Source organism: Streptopelia decaocto (assembly GCF_964273445.1).
Source record: "Streptopelia decaocto genome assembly, chromosome: 2".
In the NCBI taxonomy this organism is placed as follows: domain Eukaryota; kingdom Metazoa; phylum Chordata; class Aves; order Columbiformes; family Columbidae; genus Streptopelia; species Streptopelia decaocto.
In genome coordinates, this window is record NC_138655.1 from 38,102,916 (window position 1) to 38,127,371 (window position 24,456).

At 37.9% G+C, this 24,456-nt stretch overlaps 1 protein-coding gene across 1 annotated transcript in view; it reads right to left on the reverse strand.

The window, feature by feature from the left end:
- Positions 1-12,779: 12,779 nt before the first annotated feature.
- NKAIN3 (sodium/potassium transporting ATPase interacting 3) overlaps positions 12,780-24,456 on the reverse strand; it is a gene marked incomplete at both ends in the record, with an annotated part of 333,249 nt that continues 321,572 nt past the window's right edge. Inside the window, one exon of the mRNA XM_082045593.1 lies at positions 12,780-12,851. Coding sequence (XP_081901719.1) covers positions 12,780-12,851 — 72 coding nt within the window. The remainder of the gene's footprint in view (positions 12,852-24,456) is intronic.

Consider the following 24,456-nt stretch of genomic DNA (forward strand, 5'->3'; position numbering starts at 1 on the left):
TCCATGTTTCCTTTGTAGCCCTCTTATCAAACCTTTCCTTTAAAATCTGCTTAACATCTCTGCCTGTGAACATCTTTTGCTGTCAATCGGGAGAGTTTCCTTCTTCCCCGACCCTTCCTTCCTCTATGAGCAGTTGACTTTCCTAGGATCCAAACACAGAACTACCATCTTTACCTTGACATCCTGAACTTGATACACATGCTAAAATGTGTACTAAATAGCCTGAGAGGTCATGTATCAGCTTTTCCAGAATACTGACCTGGTGATATTTTCCACTTTATTGTCTCAAACACAGTAACACTGTGTAATATTGTTTTCCATTTCAGATGAGGCAATTTCCATTTCCTCATGCTCCTTCTCATTTATCATCCTGACTTTGCCTCCACGACCATCAGTGACATTCTGTGTAAAAATCCTGCTTCGCCACATGACATCTGCTCCTGTGTGGGGCATTGTGTGTGCTCCCTCCTCCGCAGCTCCTGCTCACAGCTACACCTCACCTAGTGGTAGTCTGCCTCACATCTTCCAGGGTTTTAGCCTCTTTAAACTACAAGCTACCTTTTTATTTTTTTTCTTCTAAGCAGATAATGATGCCTCCAGTGCTGCTGGAGCCTTCCTCTCCTCATGCCAGCAGAAAATCCCACCTTCTCCCTCCCAGCAGGTAAGCCTGTGGTCCTCCTGTGCCTTCTCTGAATTCAAGTCTGCAGATCAGAAAAAGAATTGGATAAACTCCTTCTGTGATCTCCAGATTCTCAAGCTTCTCCTTTCAATCTTTTATCTCTCTGGATGAGCACAAACCAGCGAGCTCTAATCTTCTGTTTGTTCTTGCTTTTAGTTTTTCAAGACGGGGAAGGCAGCAAAATAACCCTTCTGCTGATCAGTGTCATGCCAACCTCTCTAGCTCCAGTAAATGCACTGTCAAGTCCTTCTATGGTACCCTCAGTCTGCCCCAGAATACCTGATCATCCACTGTTTCAGAGCCATTGTGTATAGATCTACTATGTCTACTACTTAATCACATCACAAGTACTCATTTGACTCTGTGTTTCTCTGCAAATGGGAAGCCTATTGCACCTCATATTGTTACTGAATTTCTCTTGCTCTGCCTTCTCCTTCAAGTCATCTTGCTCATCTCTTAGTATCTCTTTTGACATTACCATCTCTGTCACCAACTCAAATTAGCTCCTCAAAACCCCAAACTATAATATGACTACATTCTCGGCTTTGAAAATAAAGCTAAGAATATAGAGCATTATAAAATTGGAACTTAAAATGGCCACTGGTCTTCTCACATATGACAGAGTGAAAAAAGAAATATCACGCCTGTCAGCAAACGTGATGGCTATGAAAATGGTTTTCTCATTGTTAGAGAGTGGGTATCATTTCATATTAGGAGAAAGACAAATGTGCAAAAGAGTAAGAGAGTCTGTAACAGGATTAATACTCACTTTGAAGCCATCAGTGAATCAATCTGCTAATGATAAAGAACGATAATAGAATACTGATCTCATCCATAAAAAATCCTCTCCCTGAAGAAAGATGAAGTAAAAACTACCCTTTCAAGAAAACCTTGTAACTCTTGAATTTCAGTCCTCAGAAATAACACATTGTCGTGATTAAGGAGGAAAAGAAAATCAGTAGAAATCAATGCCAAGGAAAAAGAGTCATCATTAAATGATGAAAGTCTCATAGCATTACTTGGGTTTGTTGCATCTAACGTATAATATTGAGAAAAACACAGATGTACTGAGATTAAATATCTGCTAACAAAACCAACCACAGATAAACTGATTCAAGGCAAAAAAACATCAAATGCAGTTTAAAGTAGGTCCAGATATAACCCAGATCATAGAGTGCTAGTAAGAGAAAGACTTGTTATGACATAGAGCTAATAAAATACATCAACAGCACAGAACAAATAGAATAAATAGAATGTAGCCTTTTTGAAAAATAGGCTTTCTAGGAACAGGCAATATATTCTATTTGAACAACTGGCCCAGCTGGAAAACTGTGTCAGCTATATCACCTGACTTAATAAGATAATACCTCTTGTTATAATTCTTGTTTCTCTCATATCCTGAAATCATTAGGGCTATTGAAATAGTACATGTACAATATCTGAAAAGTACAACATATAGACAAGTCCAGGTTTACATGTAGGAGGAATTTAGAAAGGTTTTATGAGGGTGAAAGTGTGATGACATCAGAGATATAGTAAAGAGAACTGAAGAATAGGTAGAAAATCAACAGGATAAAGAAAAGGGTTTATAAAAAAACCCTTAAATCAGTTTTAATATTATAATATCTTACCTTTTCTCTTATTCTTTGACTGTGATTCTCCTAAAAAATCCTGTGATGCTTTATTTGCAAGGGTCTTCCTCTTTATTTGATTTTATAAAAAATCAACATTGTTATCCTACCTTTTTCCAAACAAAATTGATAACTTTTCTTGGTGGAACATGCTGGCTGCATTTAGATTTTAGATTTAGAGTTTAGATTTTCAAAAATGGGTAAAACTGTGGGTAGTTGCAGATGACACCAAGTTGCGTGGGAGTATTGATCGCCTGGAGGGTAGGAAGGTCATACAGCGGGATCTGGACCAGCTGGATCATTGGGCTGAGGCCAATTGTATGAGGTTCAACAAGGCCAAGTGCCGGGTCCTGCTCTTGAGTCACAACAACCCCAGGCAGCGCTACAGGCTCAGGGAAGAGTGGCTGGAAAGCTGCCTGGCAGAGAGGGATCTGGGCGTGTTGATTGACGACTGGCTGAATATGGGCCAGCAGTGCTCAGGTGACCAAAAAGGCCAATAGCATCCTGGCTTGTATCAGGTATAGTGATTGTGCCACTGTACTTGGCGCTGGTCAGTTTTGAGCCCCCCATCATAAGAAGGACATTGAAATACTAGAGAGAGTGCAGAGGAGAGTGATGAAGCTGGTGAGGGGTCTGGAGCACAAGTCTGATGAGGAGCAGCTGAGGGAACTGGAGCTGCTCAGCCTGGAGAAAAGGAGGCTGAGGGGAGACCTTATCACTGTCTAGAACTATCTAAAAAGAGGTTTTAGTATGGAGGGTGTTGGTCTCTTCTCCCAAGTAGCAAGTGATAGGACAAGAGGAAATGGCCTCAAGTTGCACCAGGGAAGGTTTAGATTGGATATTAGGAAAAAAATTTTCATGGAAATGCTTGTCAGGCACTGGAACAGGCTGCCCAGGAAAGTGTTGGAGTCACCATCCCTGGAGATGTTTAAAAGGCGTTTAGACAAGGTTCTTAGGCACACGGTTTAGTGTTAGAATTAGGTTAGGTTATGGTTGGACTTGATCCTGAGGGTTTCTTCCAACCAAAATGATTCTATGATTCTTTTAAGCTGTTTGATTTTACCAGATTTTGAGAAAATATATATTACCAAACAAAATGATCTTCCAAAATTACCTGACTATGACCTGAAATGTATGGCTTGGTTTGATGTATGTCACTGACTTGTCCTGGTTAGTCATCTCTTTTTGAATTTATACAGAAACTGCTTTGCAAAGTAGTTGTTTGAATAGCCTCTAAGGCTGTAATGTATGATGACATACACTGAGATCCATTACATATGATGGGACCCATATTGTATGGCTTTTGTTGTGGATACTCTCTTAAAACAAGAAATTAGCAGCTTTGGCTCTTTTTTTTTTTTTTTTTTTTTTTTTTTTTTTTTTTTTTTAGTGCCATATTCAAAGCTTAGTACTGTTAGAAAGGAATTGTGAATAAACTTCACCTTCAGGAAATTTCAGTGGCAGACTCTCAGCTCAGCTGGTCTGCATGGATCTGTGCTCATTTTTGAGACTATTGTCTGTAATGAAAAAGGGAGGACATTTCTTTCTTCTAAAATGAAACTGCACCATCACTTTCTCAGGCCAGACACAGGTATAAAGGAAAAGGCATTGAGAACTCTGGCCACCTCAACAAGTCCGCTGAGTGTGTCGAACACATTGAGATATGTATAATGGGAAACTATGGGAATATTTGTCTCAATTGTAACTGTTCAGCTTACTGAATCCCCAGATTCTTTACCAGCATATAACCACGATCATTTATGGTCCACTGTGGAGCCTGATTAATCCAGTACCCTCCTTGGCTCAGTACATCTCATCTTCACAAAGGAGCACCACTCGCTCTAGGCTTATCCTTCCCATGCCGAAAGCAGCATTTATTACCAGACAAAGTTCTTAGGCTTGATGTGCTAACTGGGAAATTATCACTCATGCAACAATAACAATGAAATGCATATTACTTAAGCTGAGGACCGGAAACTAGGATAACCCACCTGCATGAAAGTTAAGACTCAGGGAGAGATGCCATTTACAAAGAAGAGTGTGAGTCTGAAAAGTTTCTTTTCCAGCCCCGCAAATGAAAACAGACACAAACTTGTTGCCATTTAGTAATGAAGAAGTTATAAGTACTGGAAGTGGAAAATGGATTTGTAAAGAGGTTTCATTTTAATGGAGAAGCTGAGTGAAATGTAGGGACAGGAATGGGCACCACTTAGGCCTGTATGTGTTGTCAAGTGGAAAGCTCAGGAGAGGGACGCTGGATGCTGCAGTAAGATTGATGTAACAATAGATGCAATTTAAGTGAAAAGGTGAAGGTGCTGGCAACTGTGGGTTGGGATAGCATCCATTTAAAAGAAGATTTAATTTAAACAGAAAGGCCAAAGAGGTGGAAGGTGGAGACTAGAACAAAATCAATATTAAATTAGGTGAGTAGATGCTTGAATTAAATCAGCTAGTTAAAAAAAAAGGCATACTGAGTATTTGGGAATAGGAAAGCAATGCATGGACCTAAGAAATGTCAAGAAACTCTCAACAAACAATATATCCCCTCTAATCAGAATAATGTTTCCATTTTAATAAGAATATTATAAATTACAGTAGTCTTAAAGGAAGGTATGATCCCTAGTTTAAGGAAAATTATATTATAATTCTACTTGAAGTTAATTGCCTTGTATGTATATATATTTGTGTATATATATGTGGGATACCAGATATAGAATATTCAGAATAAATGGCAGAAATGTTTAACATGAATGATATTGCAAAACAGAAATTTATGAGGTAATGGTGACCTAGCTTTTTAAAACTCTCCTTTCTAGTTATTAGTCTGGAAATCAAATCAAAGCTAAGGGTAGTCTGTATATACCTGTGCTTGAAATGAAACATGGATATATACAAATAAATATCCATCCATATGAATATCCATATCCATATCAATCTACACACATATCTACATATGTATGTACATATTTATCAAAACAGGTAAAAAGTGGCCAATATATGACATAATACTGCCTGACACATTTCTCCGTTCAGAGAACGGAGTGATTTCTGCAAATAATACATAAAGAATGATTTGCTTTCTATACAAATATTTCTAAATGCTTCACCTGTATTCCTGAAGTACCATTTAAACCATTATATGGATGTGCGTATTTCTACAGTCAGAATCCAAAATCGTGGATGGAAGCTAGTGATTGCAGCTCTGTACCTTCCGGTATCTGAAAGCTCACACAATCCATTGACATAAAAGAGAACTTAAAAAAAATATTAAATTTTACACTTCTAAACTCTCCTTCAAGTTTGTACAAAAGAGAATGAGTGGATAACTTCATCTTGATTGAAATGATCAAGTATCTCTTTCATGTATGAAACACAGGGGACTATGTATCATCTCCTCATCTCTCAGTGGCACCAGGTAGCTGGCTCTGAGTACTTGGGTTTTTCTCACCCACCAAGGAACATTTCAAAGCTGTATCATGTGTTCACCACTACTACTCTCACCCAATAATTTTCTGGGGAATACCCAACAGTCATTCTTTGCACTAAGGTGATTAAGGTGGTTCTTTCCTATTGAACTTCAGGAAAAAAATTCTGTCTTGTGCTTATGGGAAGAACTGTGGGAAGGCACTGGAGGACTCTTACAATTCAAGTGATTTACCCTTTTCCTTAATGAAAAATAAATGAGCTGCTGGCTTGCATGGAAATGTCATCTTGACTATTATCTTTATACCTATTACCAGGCAAGCTAGTCTGAGTTTAAAGTCTGAATCAAACTTAGTGCAGAAAGAGGAACTTAGAGGCAACCCTACAATAAGAAATTAATTCTTTACTGAAGATAGACTAAAAGTGGTGTATTCACACCTGGTGAATATATATGCTCTATCAATGGAAACTGGAATTAGTTTACACATGTTATTTAGATGATGCTATTCCGTTTTCTCACAGTTTGCATCCTATCTGGAAAAACCTGACACATTGCATTCCCCATTAAATGTATGGTACTTTCAGGCAGATAACTTCTGCTGCTGGAAATATTCCACAGCCAAGACTTCCCTTTTCATATGCTGTGCACTATCTATTATTTAAAGACAGTCTCTCAGCTAGAACAAGGTGTTCTGCAACACTCCATGGAGATTACAACTGGAAATGAAGACTATTTTGTACATTTTGCTAGGGGAGTGCAAAAGCAGAGAGTGGCATGGGTGTATTTTTTTTGAGTTGTTTTTCTGTGATGTTATTAACATATAGTTTCTAAGCAGAAAAAAAAAAAAAGAAGGTAGTGTCAAGCCTCCACTGCAATTTTTTTTGCCATTGACTTAACTGGGATCAAGATTTCTTCTAGTATTTAGCATTTATATTGTTTGACTGCTTTTATTTTATACCACTTTAGAGGTTTTACCCCAGGTTGTGTGCATTATATCTATGCACACATTTCCATAGGAATGAGAACAAGTAGGCAGTCTATAACTTAATGTAAAAAAAAAGAAAAAAAAAAGAAAAAGAGAAAAAAAGGAAATAATAAAATATAATAGCATGTAGAGGTAGTTTTAATCATCTAATGTTCCTGATGTGTTTCTTCCTTCATTAAATACTTCAGAATTCATTGTGTTAGTTTAGTGTCAAAGTGAGTATGCATTTTCAGTTAATTCACACATTAAGGTTAATAATAAATAGGAGGACACCAATGGAACTGTAAGACTGTACAATGTTAGAATAACAGCTTTATCCTTTATATCTCCAGTATGGGAGAAAGTGGAGTCAGGTATAAGTAGGACAGTAAACAGTTGAGTCTGCATCTCATTAACAAACTCCGTCTGGACAGACCTCTAAGGTCTACAGAAATAGGATCTTGACATTTGTCTCCATTAAACATCTGGTGGGATTTGGCTGGGCCACAGCTGAACTTGGGGAGCCTCCTGGATACTCCTGGTGCTATTTCTGGACACACTTCAACCTCTTATTTGGGTCATGGTGGGCATCAGTAAGGCAATGAGAACTGCTGATAGCAGGGACCAAGTCACCCCTGGCACCAGCCACCTGAAACATGGCCAGCAACTCAGTGCAAGGAGCAGTAGGAAACACCTATCACTAGCCAGACATTTTATGGTGTTATCTGGGCTTCCTGGCTTTCCAGATGTCACAGACCACATTTGAGGACAATTATGTTAGACTCTTCATCCCTGCAGGAGTCCACATTCATTTATTTTTAGAAAACCGTTCAGTTGAATGAACACTTACAGAATACATTTTGGTTATGGACTCACTACAATTCTGTGCTTGGAAATACATATAGTCTATGTCTGCCAAAAATATTCTGTTGTTTTACCAAAACTGGTATATCAAAATACTGGGGTTTTGGGTTGCTTGTCCAGATGAACAAAAATATGCAAATTGCTTTTCAAGCCTTCCAAAAATACTGATAGTCACTGCCATTTTACAAAATGTCAAAGCCAGGAGAATGGTGTCCACCTGGCAGCTATAGTGCTGTTCCAGTGCCAGGCAGTAAAACTTATTATAATTTTAAAAGTCCGTGTAAAGCATATTCATCCATCGGTCAGTAACTACACATCTTGTTTCAATATCTCAAGTCATTACAGTATAAAGGTAAAAGCAGCGAGCACTAAAGCCCAGTGATGATCTGTGCTGCTGGCCACTGTTTGAAAAGTTTCCTAAATCCTCATTTTCAGTGAGGTAATACGGGATAGTGATGGTCTGGAGGTCTTTGGTTCTTGTAATGCTCAACAGAATTGTAGTGCAGGATCCTCCTTCTTGGTTGTCTTTTATACTAACCATTTTACGATAAAAATTCTGTTTTATAGAAGGTAAATGGACTCAACCACATGGGAAATCACAGCTGATGTAAAGATATTACTAGTGGATTCCCCAGAACTGCTTAGTTAAGGAAACCTGTATATGTATATATAAATGTAACCACACATACATACATGGGTATGTTGCTAATAGTACCCATTACTAGTTCTTAATTCATTTTGCAAAAAATAGCATATTAATAAGAAATTTATCACTGCTGGATTTACCATGTAACTACAGATATCAAATTAAATGTGAAGAAAGAATTTTTTCTCTCTCATTTGATTACTGCCAACAGATGCTCAATGGTGTGTATAAATACAATGCCATATGTCAGGTAAGGCAATGCAATAGTTTTCCAATGGTGGTAATAATGTATCTTGCTCTACTTAATATCTGTCTAATGATGGCATATGGAGGTTCCTATTGATACCACAATATGGAGAAATTCTTCCTTTTTAAAAATAGATCCATCTTTCTCTCAGTTCTGAAAGTACAGCTGAGCTCTGAATAAAACTGGCATATGGAAGAGACCAAAAAAATAACATTTGTTTATTAATTTTGTTCTTGTGTTTTAATTTAAGGGATGAAGCTTTTCTTCATGGTAAATGGAAGCCCCTTCCTTTATTTTTGCCCATCCACAAAAGAGACTTGAGCTTCCTTTGACTGACCTTTTGGTGTTTCAGTCTTGTTTTTATAATAAATACTGAAATCACAACTGTAGGTTTGTGGCAAAACTTCCCCTCTGATTTCACTTTTTTCCTTATGCAATTCGTATGCAACTTAACTACCACTCCACAAATTCACATTCAGTACAGCATTATCACGTCTGACATGTGTCAATGTCATATTTACAAACTAGTATGTAGCAGCAATGCTGCTATCAACTGTTTCTCAAAGTCCAGAAACTATTTAGAAACTCAATAATGATTTTAACAATGCATTTTGCCTAGTCTCTAGACTTCGCTTTATTAAAACCATTCACTACCTCTGAGAAGGTAGCAACAAGCTTCTCAGTTCATTTTTAGGAGAAAATGATTCACAAACAGGATAGTGACAGGCTTTTGTGATTACAGATTTCACATATTCTGTTCCTTCAAAAGGGCTTATACAGAATGATAGATCTGCAAAGAAATAAATGAAAAAATGAAAGGAAGAGATATAAATAGACTTTTTCATTAGGATGAATGATGGAAGGTATTAACCCCACTACAGCAGTGTTCCTTTTACATGTCTTCCTCTTCATTCCTTTTGACCTGCTATCATCTTCCTTCTAAGTAAAAGTTAACTACAGCCTGAAATGTAGGTAAGGGGAGCAATAGCTGGAAATAAATGTTTCCTCAAGCATTATTACTGTTCATAACGGTGTCCATCAGCCAAAATGTCAGGCTCAAAATCCATTTAAGCACTGCACAGAGGCTAAACAGGCAGATATTATTAATTTTTAAGTCTGCCTGATGGGTTTCAGATCAAGAACTGAGGTTAACTTGATGCACTGAATATTGCAGAGTGTATTCTATTAGAGAGGCTTTGACCCTCAGATGGCCAAGGTTTTGTTCTGTGTAAACTACTGCAAAAATATGATAGAATAGTTGCATCTATGTAATAAAAGAATCTGCTGAAACATGTTAAAATGAATAAAATTGCTCTGTTGTTGTAGTTTCTTAGACTTTTATCTTAATGTAATCATTGTCTACTTTTAATCTGACTGTTTTGAAGCACCACTGTACTTCTTTCTTAAATAAATTTTTGTTCATTATGTTGCAAGTTAACATGTGATTTTTTCCAGAGTAAGTCCTGTTCTTCTCAGCCAGTTACTTTACCAAACCATTTTCCCACTGTGCCTTACACAGACATTTCCTCATTTGAAGCATAACTGTGGGATTGCTATAAAAGAGTTAACACTTGTCTTCATTGTATTTATCTATAGGCATAGAGGCCGCTAAAACACAAATGGGCATTAAGACACAAATTAGCACAAAGAGAGATATTAAAGCACTACTTAGTTGCTTTTGATTGGATTCAGTATCTTAAAATAAGAATAAAAAAGAACTGATAAACCAGAAATCATTTCCCTTCCCTGGTGGTGAAATCTAGCTGAGTCTATACTGTTTCTTCACTCCACTTGCAACACTCCTCTCTTGCCCTCTGCCTGAGGCCATCCTCTGCTGACTAAAAAGACCTATTCACACCAGAATCAAGAAGATTATAAGTAAAGGTACAACCAAGGATGGGAAACTTGCCCATTGCTAATGTAGGACATAAATCCCAACTACTTCATATTTTCCAAGATAACTAAGATGATTTTGACTTGTATGTAACAAAACACCAAATTGCCATCAGTAGTTCCGGAAGACAAACAGAAGTTGGATGCAGATACCCCATTCACTTGTGGAGAGTGAGTACTGGGTTGCTTTTACATACTGGATCACATTAGCACTTGATGTGTTTTGCTGGTTAAAATATGTCAGCTGTTCTCCATTCTCAGTGATTTAAATTTTCACTCATAGCACACATCGCAAAACTCTCAAAAGACTGATGTCAAAGACAGACCCTGCCCTGACTCTTCTGAAGTAGACACATTTTCTGACTGAACAAGGCCATTAACTTGGAAACAATCTGCTCATGAGGCTCTGAATATAATCCACATACACGCTTCGGCAAGTGACTGCATTTTCCAAGAACATGTTGTATTCTTTGGTGGGAGTTTTGTCTTTCTTTCACACTTGCATAAAACATGGATGTGTGAAGCACATTAGAGAGGACTAAAAAAAACAATAATAATATAGCCTATTTATGTAAAAAGTGAATATCCTGTCTACCCAGGTACAGATACATCTGTGTTTGCATGTGGGTGCGCATATACACAACTATTACTCTTTTACAGGCACTGTAGCTCATGTCTTCCCTTATCAGTCTGCCCTCCTTCTCAGTCATTTAATGATTCCTGTTCCAGGAATTTTGTTAGTAATTGTCTTAAATGAAGCTTCCAGATATCCATATGAAGCCCTACCTACCATAATGGCGCACCACAGACATATGGAAAGGACAGTTGTCTCTGGATTTCACTGACCAAAAACTCTGTTCATACACCCCAAATTATATGTCCATCTTCTGCTGTACTATCCTCTGCTGTCACCCTGTGTTACCAGTTCCTGACTAACTGGCAGTCCCCAGCTTTCCAAGGGAGTGCAGTCTGGGCTTTTCCTCCTCCTCATGACCTACATTTCTGGTTGCTTCGCCAAGTGCTCATATTTCTCCTTTACAGCACCAGTCTTTATCCAGGCGCCTTGTGCCTTTTCACAGGACACTATGTGCACAACATGTTTATGACTCAGTTTTATCCAACAATCGCTTTGATAAATTTTCTTCCTATTAGAAACTTAAATGAAAGTGTTAAAATAGATTTGAAATTAATGTCTGTTGCATTATGATGGAGAACTGAACATTTTACAGTTTGTAGAAATGGAAAAGTATTTTGTTTATGGTCCTTTACAATGTTTTCAATCAAAAAAGTCTGTTTTTCTATCACAGCCATGAATTACTTGAATTATGTTTTCAATAAGATTTTCCACATATTATCAAATGCTTTCTTATAAACTGAATTAATTTTTTCTACTATATTAATTTCATCCACTAGTGCTATTCTGTGAAGAAACAAAACAACTATGTTAAGATTTATGAATAAAAGTTTATGAATAAATATTTGGTTGCGTATTATTTATCCTGTAGCTATAAAATGCATTTGTTCCTCTTTTTTTTTTTTCATTTTCCTAGAGGCAGACATTTTACTACTTCATTACTCATATACGAGAGGAAGTAACTGACATGATCACGCATTCTCCCCTTTTTTAAATAGACTTGTTTTTGTTTGCTTCTCTTTGCTCATCCATTATCATTCCAGTCTTACTACTGCTTTTACCAATCCCTTTGCTAGTCATGTGGGTGTGGTGAGCTTGTTAGGCAATTCTCACAGTCTCTTTTCACACAGCATTCTACCAAAACGTTCAACATATTCAGATTTTTCTACTGCCCATTTAATGACTTTTGATAAATATTTTTGAAAGGTGAAATTTGAAAAAAAGTTTGAAATTTTCAAACTTTTTCAACAATATGGGTATGTATATAAAAGTTTTCTTGATAAAGGAAGGTTAGGAACATGGGGTCAGCATTTCAGATGTATGACCTAGTTACTTGTAACTGTTGAACAGGTCTATCTAATTATTGATCAGAGTGATACTGTACACTGTAAATGGCTTGAACTGTCATCTGCATTAACTTTACTGCTGATAAAACTGTCATTTTTAAAGAAAAGATTAAATATTTTCAGGAGCTTTAATAGAAATTCAAATGTATGTACATAAAAATTTTATATATATATATATATATGCAACACAGATCAAAGGCTTTTCAACAGTACGACCTACTTATGCAAGTAGTTCACAGATCCCTATGAAGAAGTTTAGTAAGTAATGATCTTATTATGGTCTGATACCTAAATAAGGTTGTGGTACCTAAATAAGTATGTGCCTGAGCAAAACCGGTGTTCAGGAATGCCAGATTCTGCTATTTTTCAAACATTGTTCTTCACCTTGGTAGCTAATGCAAGACTAAGTGTCACCCCAGGTACTACGGCTCCAGAGATGCAGAGGTGTGTATCAGTACTTACAGCTGTCCTCTTCCTCCATGAAAATACTGATCACGTAACAGGCATACACAAATCCAATCAGCTGCATGAAAGAGGAAGAAAAGCAATCATTACATTAGATTGAACACTCATTAAGCTTTTAGTACAATGCTATTATGTATAAACACAGGTATCACATTTGTATTTAGAAAAGATTTGCTTTCATTTCCTGAATTCATATGTAAATTTCAGTGCAAGTGGTCACAAACAGCCCAATTAAAGAGACTTTCTCTCTTTTGTTCATGTTTTATTATATTTTAAAATATTTTGCTAGCGTCACTGAGGTCAGTATTGATGAAGACTACTCTTGAGTAATACTGATGGAAAACACTTGGACCTTGATGGTCAGCTGTTACGTGACTCTTTCTTGAGTACCTCTGCTCTCACATGACTTTGTCCACATGAATGTGGGCCTCCTAAGTACCTAATTATGTATTAAAAAGACAAAATATTTATTGACTACTACAGAATTCAGTTGTAGTAAAGTCCGTATCCACAAGAATCCACAAGAAATGCCTTTTTGTGTTGCTTAAGGTGCCCCAGCAAAGAAATGCTTGGCAAAAGTTTAATTTGATATGTGAAATGTCATGATGTAGCGAAACAGTAAAGCTGGGGTATGATTCACCAGCATTAGGAAACATCTTATCAGAAAGGCCTATCAGTAAAACACATTAAGTATGCAAGAAATGAGCAGAGTCATTTCCTCAAAGGACAACATCAGCAAAATCATGCCATTATTTTAACAGCAGCTTCCACAAAAACATCCTTCTCAACCCAGATCTGTGTCACTTGTGCCACTCAGAGTAAGTGACTAAGATCTTTAGGATCAGGGAATGGAAATTCCTCTCATTTGCTTCCTATTTAGACAAAATGTTTTCTTATGATCACCAGAAAAAAGAAGAAAATCCAACTGGGCAAGGAAACCTCTTAAACTTCACTGCCTAGACATGTCCATGCTTGAGAAAATATTGTTTGTGTAGCTGTACACAACTTGTACTATCTGAAAGCCGAGAAAAGGCTGTTCATGAGAGATTTCTAAAATAACCCAGAGATTAGTTTTAAGAAAACTCCTTTTTCTCTGGTGCATTCAAAAAAATCTAATTAAAATTGTTCTTCTAAGTGTGTCATGGATCAACTATCTGAGAAAGAGGTAATTTAATAGTATCTAGACAGGTATAAGCTCCTTCAGAAGCACAGAAATGATTCCAACCTGCTTTCTGGCTGGGCTGCATGATGAGCTTTACAAGCAGCTCCAAGAGCTTCTCTGCAGACAAAAAGCTTGTCCACACAAGGGAATTCAGGGAAGTTAAGATGAATTAACTAAAGCTGTGAAATCAATGCACGTAAGATAAAGTACATTAAATCCCTGTGTGGCCTTTCCCATTCAGAAATAAAGTGGCCTTAGTTCACTGTAGCTTAATCCTCCTCCAAGGGATTAATCTTCCCCATGGAGAATTAAGCTACGGTGCACTAAAGCGGAGTTACTTGTGAATGAGAGCAGTCTCAGCGCTGCGGCACTGTCCTGCTGGAACTTCCTCTCCAGGGCATTCACTTCGCTGGTGTTTCGGAAAAGTGAATTTAATTCAACTTTCCTCTCACCCTGAGCAGACTGCAGCATTGGCAGCTTCCTTGGCTTTTTTGGGGTCCAATTTACTGGGGTGGTATTGCCACAGCTTCTATCAGGCAGACACCAATTCATTGTATGGGGGCTCTGAGCCAGAAAAATGCAAACCAGCTCTGGCAGAGGTGCTAGTGGGAGACAGTTCAGACCAAGCTGTGGCTGAGCTACCAAGGCCCACTGTGCTTGGTATCATGGGGCCTCACTTAGATGGGACCCAGAGCCACTGTGGGCTGGCTGGCTCTGTGTGAGCCCACATGTACCTGCTGAACACTGTGTGGGCAGATAAAAGGGGTCCAGCCTCCCGATACTAGTGAAAATGAGATCTTGTGGTTCTGCTGCCCTGCACCTCCAGGACGAGGGCTGGCTTACAGGCTCCTTGACAGATTAACTACATTTTTTCCCTAAACTTCAGTTTAATACATCTTTCAGCCATGACTACTGAAACAATATGATAAAAAGGCTTCGAAGGAATCAAAAAACCCAGTCTTACTTGAGGTATATTGCTTGTGCCACTTGAACATTACGATTAAAAAAATATTGCATTAGTATCACACAAATACCAGAATCATAGAATCATTTCAGTTGGAGGAGACCCTCAAGATCATGGAGTACAACCATAATCTAACCTAACTCTAGCACTAAACCATGTCCCTAAGAGCCTCGTCTAAATGCCTTTTAAAAACTTCCAGGGATGGTGACTCCAACACTTCCCTGGGCAGCTTGTTCCAATGCCCAACAACCCTTTCCATGAAAATTTTTTCCTAATATCCAATCTAAACCTCTCCTGGTGCAACTTGAGGCCATTTCCTCTTGTCCTAACACTTGCTACTTGAGAGAAAAGACCAACACCCTCCATGCTACAATCTTCTTTTAGATAGTTGTAGACAGCAATAAGGTCTCCCCTCAGCTTCCTTTTCTCCAGGCTGAACAGCCCCAGTTCCCTCAGCTGCTCCTCATCAGACTTATGCTACAAAACTAGGTGATTTTTCATAAGGGAATGTCACCTGTTTATCTACCGTATTTCCTGTTCACCATTTGTGTTGTACAATTTGTCTGTGTAAGTCACTTGGGCTTATTTCTTTTCCCTAAACATGACTGAAATATTTTGAAGAGTAAAACTGCTGAATGAATAATGAACATGATAAAAATTAACTGTAGAACAGCTTTTGGGTGAAATGTTTGTAAAGGAAGAACAAATAATTAGAATTATTTACCAATTTCCAGTCATGTATGCCTTTCCTTTTTGTTCCTTATTATTGGTATTCTGTATTAAATTAACTTCACTTTTATGAATGTGATTCCTTCTTGATATGTACATGTGTACTCCATATCCATGCATATTATGTAAAACATCTACCTGCAAGGGCTTCCAGCAAGTTTCTTACATGTCTAAGCTATCGGACAGATGGATAAAGCACACAGAGACTTGAACTCTAATATGTAATCAACCACCCAACATAAAGAAAAAAGTAACAAGAAAAAATGCTCTAAGAGGTTTTCCCTCCAAGAAAGTATGGGGCATGGCAAACCTGATTGTTTTAACAGTCCAAGCAGCTACACCTTGCTCTCTCAATAGATATTCTCCTCAAAGTAAATATTTTCCCACTCTCTTCAGTGTTTGAAACACACATTGTCTGATCTATGACTTTATTGCAAAATCAGCAGTGTCTACCTGCTTCTTAATATTTCTTTATATTTCTCATCATTAGTAGATAAATATTCCCCAGTCAGATAGAAATCACTGTCACCTGTTGTGTTTATGGCATATACTTGTTTAAAATACACCATTTCCCTCCACCTGTCTAGTTATTAATACCAGGCAAAATAATAATAAAAAACACATTAAACCTCTCTCAATTTCATGGGCTATTCAGGACGAAAAGAAAGATCAGGTCTCTGATGACACCAGGAGGTATCATAACCCACCATATTTCAAGAATATCTTTCTGTAATTAAGAGGCAGAATGCACATTTCTTAAAGAATTAAGCAACAAAGAGGAAAAAGAGCCCTTTAGCATCAATTGTCAGGTGGTGCTGTTCAGAGTGGGACAACAATGTTTGGCTTGTCAGTAACACACTAGTAATTATGGTTGGGTAATTGATATCTACAGTACAATTAACATGAAGTGATAAAGTGGGAATATACCCTTCTACAGATGAGACCTCTTTCCGGATCCTTAAACAGAGTTACAGCCATCACAGTGTGAATATTTTTATAAATTAATTAATTAAAACCTCTTCTTTTGCTTTATTGATGAACACACTAATAAAATATTTATTCCAACAAATTACTTTTACTATCTTGATTAACCCAGCTGCTGTTTAATTAATAATGTTATGCTCATGTGAACCCATCTAGCCATCATGTTAATTGCCAATTTGCAGTGAGCTGACTGATGTGTACTGCCCGGTTTCTGGATAGTGGAAGCATTGGCTATCGGCCTGGCACCAAGTGATAGATTTAAATGTGCGTTCCCTGATAACTAAAGAAAATGTGATGCAAATGAGAAGGAAGATACTTAACTTGCTCATCTTGGGTTTCAGTAATCATTCAAAGAGACCAATGAAGTGGTTGGAACAGGATATCTAAAGCATCAAAGGTCACTAACACATGTAAGTAGGAACCTCTGTCTTGATCCAGAGAGCAATTTAGATACCAAGGCAGGCTCGTCTTGACAATGTTGAGTTTCAAGGCATGGAAAACCTCTGGGATCTCTGCACTGTACAGGGGACTGCCTGTCTTGCCTGTCTCGTAAGCTGTCTCAGTAACTCTCTAGTAAACTGTCTCAGAAGACAGTTGCCAGTGCTATTCTGCAGAAAATCAAGTGGGAAACTGTGGAAACAGGCTGTTGTCCCTTGCTTTCATACTGCTACACAGTTGTTAGGGTACACATCTTGCTCTGGAGACAATAAACAATACATCAAATACTCAGATATTTCATGGAATCACAGAATGGTTCTGATGGAAGGGACCTGTACAGATAATCTGGTAAAAACCCTCTGTTGTGGGCAGGAACATCTACATCAGGTTGCTCAAAGCCCCCACCAACCTAACTTTTAACACTTTCAGGGATGAGGCATCCACAACTGCTCTGGACAACCTGTTTCAGTGTCTCATGAGTCTCATAGTAAAATATTTCTTACTCAGGTCCAGCCTAAATCTACCCTCTTTCATTTTAAAACCATTGCCCCTTGTCCTCTCACTACAGACCATGGTAAAAAGCCTCTCTCCATCTTTCTTATAAGCCCCCTTTGTTTATTGAAAGGCCACAATAATGTCTCCCTGGCACTAAATAACCCAAATTATTTTAGCCCTCTAATTCTCATGGCCCTCCCCTGGACCTGCTCAAACAGATACATATTTTTGTTGTTCTGGGGACCTCAGAGCTGGACACAGTACTGCAGGTGGGGACCTTATGACAGAGGAGTAAAGGGCCAGAATCACCTCCCTCAACCTGTTGGCCACACATCTTGTGATGCAGTCCAGGGTATGGTTGGCTTTCTGGGCTGCAGGTGCATGTCATGTTTAGTTTTTCATACATCAGGATCCCCAAGTCCTTCTCAGCAGTGTTGCTCTGATATCCCAGAGCCTGTGATTATACTGGGGGTTGGCCAAAGCCAGGTGCAGGATGTTGCACTTGGCCTTGTTGAGCTCCATGAAGCTTGCACAGGCCTATTCCTTGATCCTGCCAAGGTCCCTCTGGGTGGCATCTCTTCCCTCCAGCGTATCAACTGCCCCACTCAGCTTGGTGTCATCAGCAAACTTGCTGAGGGTGCATTCAATCCTGCTGTGCCACTAATGAAGATACTAAACAGTACTGGTCCCAGTATGGACCTCTGAGGGACATCACTTGTTACTGGTTTCCATTTGGAGCTGTAACTCTTTGGATACGGCCATCTAGTATTTTCAGAACATCAGTATTTTCATACCAAAAACCTTATTTCTTCAATGACTAGCTGGTAAATGTTGCTCACATTCTACAAATTATAGTGATGAGCAGGTTCAGGGTGTGGGAAACAATTGTCACCTGGGCTAAGCTGGCAGAGACCTCAGTGTGGAGTGCACAAAGGGATTTCTTATTAGTAGAACATGGATACATTTATATCAATGCTTTTGGATAATTAATTTTTTGCTAATAGCCTTAGGTAGAAATGAAGTAGTAGTCTCTATCTGACTCCTGGGCAGTATAGTCTCCAGAGGACCTATATGCTTTAGGCTAACTAAAATCTCTAGGCTTAAGCTATGGACAGCTGCATGAAACATAAATGCCTAGTTTAATAGAAGTGAAATTAGATTATATAATTGTCCATCATTAAACTGTAAGAAACTATGAAAACATGCAAGAAATTAAAAACCTAATCATCTGAGCAAATATATGCTGTGCCATATAATTGCTTTAATAAATGAGTATGCCTATAATACACTCTAAGAATCAAACTGAGTGTAAAATGTATATTTACTTGCAAATTAATGTATTTTAATAGTTACCAGTTAATGTGGATTAACCTTTCCTTAGGAAAACTAGGACAAATGCAAAATAAACTTAGAAGTGATTATTTAAATCAAGGCTATTGTCTGTAGACTGAAATACTTTTTATTAAAATTGATGATTTAGCTAATTTTGATTGGAAGCTTTCTGCTTGGCTTTGTCATCATCAGCTGTGGCCTTTAAATCCACTCTCACAGTATGTGATTACTTTCCTATGTGTCTGCTTCACATACAGCAGTCCCACTGGTTTAAGGGGATATGTAAGTGTATACCAGGTATTTAAGATTAAATGAAGCAGTGCATTAGGCTATCAGGTTAATCTTCAAGATCAGGTGTACGATACGACACCTATCACTGTTAAGCTGCCACGCAGAGTTTTGTAGAGATCGCATTACAACAACATAGGACTGTTCAAATAAACTAATAAATGTTCAGTAGTCCTAGCTCCCAGAGGATGTATGTGACATTAGAGGTAAACTAGATTTGGAAGATTCTTCCAATCAAAAAGACAAGAGAACTGTGCTTCACGTCTTTCCTTGTACACACCCAATCCACATAGATATTTTATAGTGGTAGCAGTAGTAGTCCCAACCTTAAAGTACTTAGAAATCTAAAAACATAAAAGAAGACAAACAACTGAAGAAATGTCAGAAAACATAGCAGGATACGGTAGCAGAAACTTCTAAGTACATTATGTTTTCTACCTTTTCCCCTCCCCCCCCCCCAACATCTTCCTAAAATCTACTGGATTTGACTTAAATAAAATTCAGGCTTTAGGGGCATTGTCTACCAATTTCAGCAGCACACGTAGAGCCAGTCTGGTTGTGCTTTACCATTTCCAGCTGCAGTGAAGAGGTCCCAGAGGCCACAACTCTGGTAGGCCTTAAAATGTGTTAAGGACTCTAAAAATGGGTGAGAGGAGCTTACGGGTACTTTTGTGTTATATCGATCAGGGAGAAACAAGTGAGCAGAGATAATAAAATAAATGTCTACTCTTAAAATATTAATACATAGAGATTGCTGTTGGCTAATACTGCAGGAGATAATTCCTCTTGAATACCACCTACCTAGCACTGAGAGAGAAGAGTGGCGTGCTGGAAAAGACTATACCTGTTAGCTACTGTGCTTTTTGAAGTTGTGCCTTGTATCTGCTCTTCTCAAATCCTCAAATCCTCCACAGTGTCCCTTTGTCTTCAAATTAAAAACTGTATTTGACAATCTAATTTTCCCAGGCCAAGATGAGAACCATTCCAACCTGTACTTGGTCTGGGAATGTATTTCTCCAACAGCATAAACATATAACCATCCCTATTGCCCTCATGCCCAAAAGGATTTTACCAGTTAAGGGGGAGAAATGGCACGTTACACAGCCAAGGTTTTGCCAGCTTGGTTAGGGTTGAGGAAAAAAGTGACAACATTGTGTGTTCTCTTTCCTTCTCTTCATCTTACAAGTCTTTAGCTTAGTTATGGCTTATTCTCTCTGCTATGTTTTTGTTGCAGGAACTTTAGAAATACACCATATGTTCTGAGAAGAGAACGTTGGAGGATTTGGAGCAAACTGTTTAATTCAGAAACCTGTATAATTCTGTAGGTCACAGAATTCCATCTAGATACTCTGGTAGCCCAATGATAACATTGTCAGAGCATCCGTCACAGACTACGTACTCATGCTCCAGATCAGTTATGTCCACAGAAGGGATTTGGGAACCTTTGTCCTTCACCCACATAAGAGAAAGAAATAAGCACCAAATCCTATTTATTTTGCTGTATATAGTGTGATAGACATCTAAGCTTTATATTTTGAATAAAATAAAATTCTCAATATGTAAACCCACTGAACACAGTGTTAAAACATGACTGGCTAGATTACAGTCTTTTATCTTGCAACATTGCTTCTAAATTATTTAAATGAATGCAGTAAAAAATCATTAGTGTAAAACAGCCAACCTCAAACCTTGAAAGTTAAAGAATAAAAGAATGGAAAGGGAAGGGGATGAGGTGGTAAGATGGGAGAAGGGAGATCCACATCTGAAGAGATTCTAACAAAATCACCAGAAAAGGGCTGGATAAATACACAAGACTTTCTCTAAATCCAGTTTCCTCTGGTGTGCAAAGAAAATAAAAGTTCTCCTAAGAACAGGGTTAAAGCTCTCATATTTAGGTTACTGAGTAATTAGCTTGTCTGTTGAATAACAGGGAATAAGAAAACCCTTTACATCTAACTTTACAATAAGCAGACAGAAAGACAGCCTTCCCTCATTTCTGTAAACCTGACTTTGTGTTATTTATTTCTATATTTTCTAAATAACTATTTTAATTTGCTTGTAGCTTGTTACTGTAATGTGTTAAGAATAATTTCAGAATTACCTGCAGGTGACACAACATTTCACATCTTTTGATAAGGCAGATAAACTCAGGTTTGATCGTGTTTTGTAACCTGAAGTGTTTATTCAAAGTATCCTTCAGGTAATGACTTCACTTCCACTAAGTTGCACGTATCATTTTGGAAGCTGGTAATGAAGAGAAGTGAAGAGAAAGGAGAGGGGAGGAGAGGGGAGGGGAGGGGAGGGGAGGGGAGGGGAGGAGAGGGGAGGGGAGGGGAGGAGAGGGGAGGGGAGGCGAAGCGAAGCGAAGCGAAGCGAAGCGAAGCGAAGAGAAGAGAAGAGAAGAGAAGAGAAGAGAAGAGAAGAGAAGAGAAGAGAAGAGAAGAGAAGAGAAGAGAAAAAGAAAAAAGAGAGAGAAAGAAAAGAGAAAAAGAAAGAAAGAGAGAAAGAGAAAGAAAAAGGGAGAAAGAGAAAGAAGGCGAGGAAGGAAGGAAGGCAGGAAGGAAGGCAGGAAAAGAAGGAAAAGAAGGAAGGCAGGAAGGCAGGAAGGCAGGAAGGAAGGAAAAGAAGGAAAAGAAGGAAAGAAGGAAAAGAAGGAAAAGAAGGAAAAGAAGGAAAAGAAGGAAAAGAAGGAAAAAAGGAAAGAAAGAAGGAAAGAAGGAAAGAAAGAAGGAAAGAAGGAAAGAAAGAAGGAAAGAAAGAAGGAAAGAAGGAAAGAAGGAAAGAAGGAAAGAAGGAAAGAAGGAAAGAAGGAAAGAAAGAAGGAAAGAAAGAAGGAAAGAAGGAAAGAAGGAAAGAAGGAAAGAAGGAAAGAAAGAAGGAAAGAAAGAAGGAAAGAAGGAAAGAAGGAAAAGAAGGAAAGAAGGAAAAGAAGGAAAAGAAGGAAAAGAAGGAAAAGAAGGAAAAGAAGGAAAGAAGGAAAGAAGGAAAGAAGGAGGGAAAGAAGGAAAGAAGGAAAGAAGGAAAGAAAGAAGGAAAGAAGGAAAGAAGGAAAGAAAGAAGGAAAGAAAGAAGGAAAGAAGGAAGGAAAGAAGGAAAGAAGGAAAGAAGGAAAGAAGGAAAGAAGGAAAGAAGGAAAGAAAGAAGGAAAGAAAGAAGGAAAGAAAGAAGGAAAGAAAGAAGGAAAGAAGGAAGGAAAGAAGGAAAGAAGGAAAGAAAGAAGGAAAGAAGGAAAGAAGGAAAGAATGAAGGAAAGAAGGAAAGAAGGAAAGAAGGAAAGAAGGAAAGAAGGAAAGAAGGAAAGAAAGAAAGAAAGAAAGAAAGAAAGAAAGAAAGAAAGAAAGAAGGAAAGAAGGAAAGAAGGAAAGAAAGATGTCTGCCGGTGACTAGAGCCAATGTAAATCGTTGGCATCTGACAAGTTACTTGGGAAGGTTTCTGAATTCCAGGGAAAACTATTATGCCCATAGGACGTACCAAAATAAACTCCTTTCAGAATAGCAGCATATTGCAAATCTTGGCCATTTCTTATGCTAATATTGCTTTTAAAATTCTTCCACTGCTAATACTGCAATTATGAAAGATGTCCTTTGTTTATAGAATGCCAAAAGCTATTTTTTCCATTCATATTAGATCAGAAGGCACATAGTGAGTGAGAGTATTATTTCCACTTATTTGTGGCAATAGACACAGAGAATACATTTTAATTCCAACAATGCATTGCAATCTGTAAGAATTACTTATTTTCTATTGAATCATTTATTTTTCTTCATGCACCATGTAAATAACACATCCATGAAACTATTACATCACCATGATGCAGTACCCATTTAAACACAGACACACTGTAGCACAGAAATAAAAACTGGTTCAAGATTTCAGTGGGGTGACAGTGAGTGTAAGAATGGAATTACTACAGTCTAATCCTCACTATTGTCTAACATCCTTTTCAGACACTTCTTAACTACCTAGGTAATAATAGCTAAGACTGAACATATTATTAGTCTAGCTCCTGTTAATCCATAAACATGCCTTGAAAATAGTGTGGGGGAAAAAGAAAAAGCTTTCACTAACAACAAGTATTGCAGAGCATACCTTGGGGAAAAATAGAACAACAAAAAGCAACTCACAGATAAACCCTAAAGCTGTTACATTAACTCATGATAGGAAATGTTATATGATCTAATGAACTGCAAAGTAAGATTTAATCTCTACCCACACCAAGCTGCTCATATTAGCTCCCCTAGTAGAACCACCAGAGAGGATTTTCAGAATGAGGTGCAGAAATGCACCTCAGAAGTAAGATGCAAAGCCTGAAAGACATGCATCAGCTTAGACCCAGCACTGATTAAATCACAGGAAAAAAAAAAAAAAGGTTTGAATAATAACCAAGAGCTGGTTAAAATTCACAAGAGTGTAGAAATTCTTATAAGGCAGCATGGATGAGCAGAGATTGAAAACTTTTCTTACAAGCTAGTCTGCAGGAGGAGCTGAAAAAGCAGCACACAGTATTTCTCTCTGTGGATCTCAATTCCAAATTATTTTTGGACAATGAACAGTTCAGTTTTCCTTTTCTATTAATACCTTTTTTTCAATACAGATGAGGAAAATCACAAATAATAATTTTGATTTTTTGGGGGATGTGTAAATATATACTGGAAATTCTTAAAATCTTTTCTTCCTTAGAGGCTAAGAAAGTTTACCTCCATCTTTAAGAAGGTAGGAAAAGAGAGAACAGGCAAACAAATGATGGCTTTTCATTCTGAAAAAGAAAAACAAAGCAAATCGCTTCTATGTCCCCCACATTGATATTGTTTTGCCTTTTTTGTGTGTGTGTGTGTTCATTGAAATGCTACAGTGACGAAAGAATATATCAGAAACAGAAGACATGAAGATAAGAAACTCCTTCTTGAGCATCACTTTGTTTTTGCTAATCACTTTTCATCTAACAGGATATTTAGCATTTTACATGTGTGCTTTCACTTGTGTGTGAATCCACCATATTTAAAGCACAGAACAAATGACTCAATTTTGAGCCACAGTTGAGCTGTTTTTTTTTCTTTGGGAGAAACAATACTATAATCAGAAACATGGCTGGATTTATGTGTTTGGCAGGTAACATAGCAGCCTCTTCACACAGCTGTGATGTCTAAAACTGTGCAACACAAAGAACTCCACAATAACCCTTGTTTGATAGTTGGTTTTCTTTTATGGATATCCTTCCTACGGAAGTTCTTCTTACTATGGATAATACTGTTTAATTCCTTCAAGCTGCT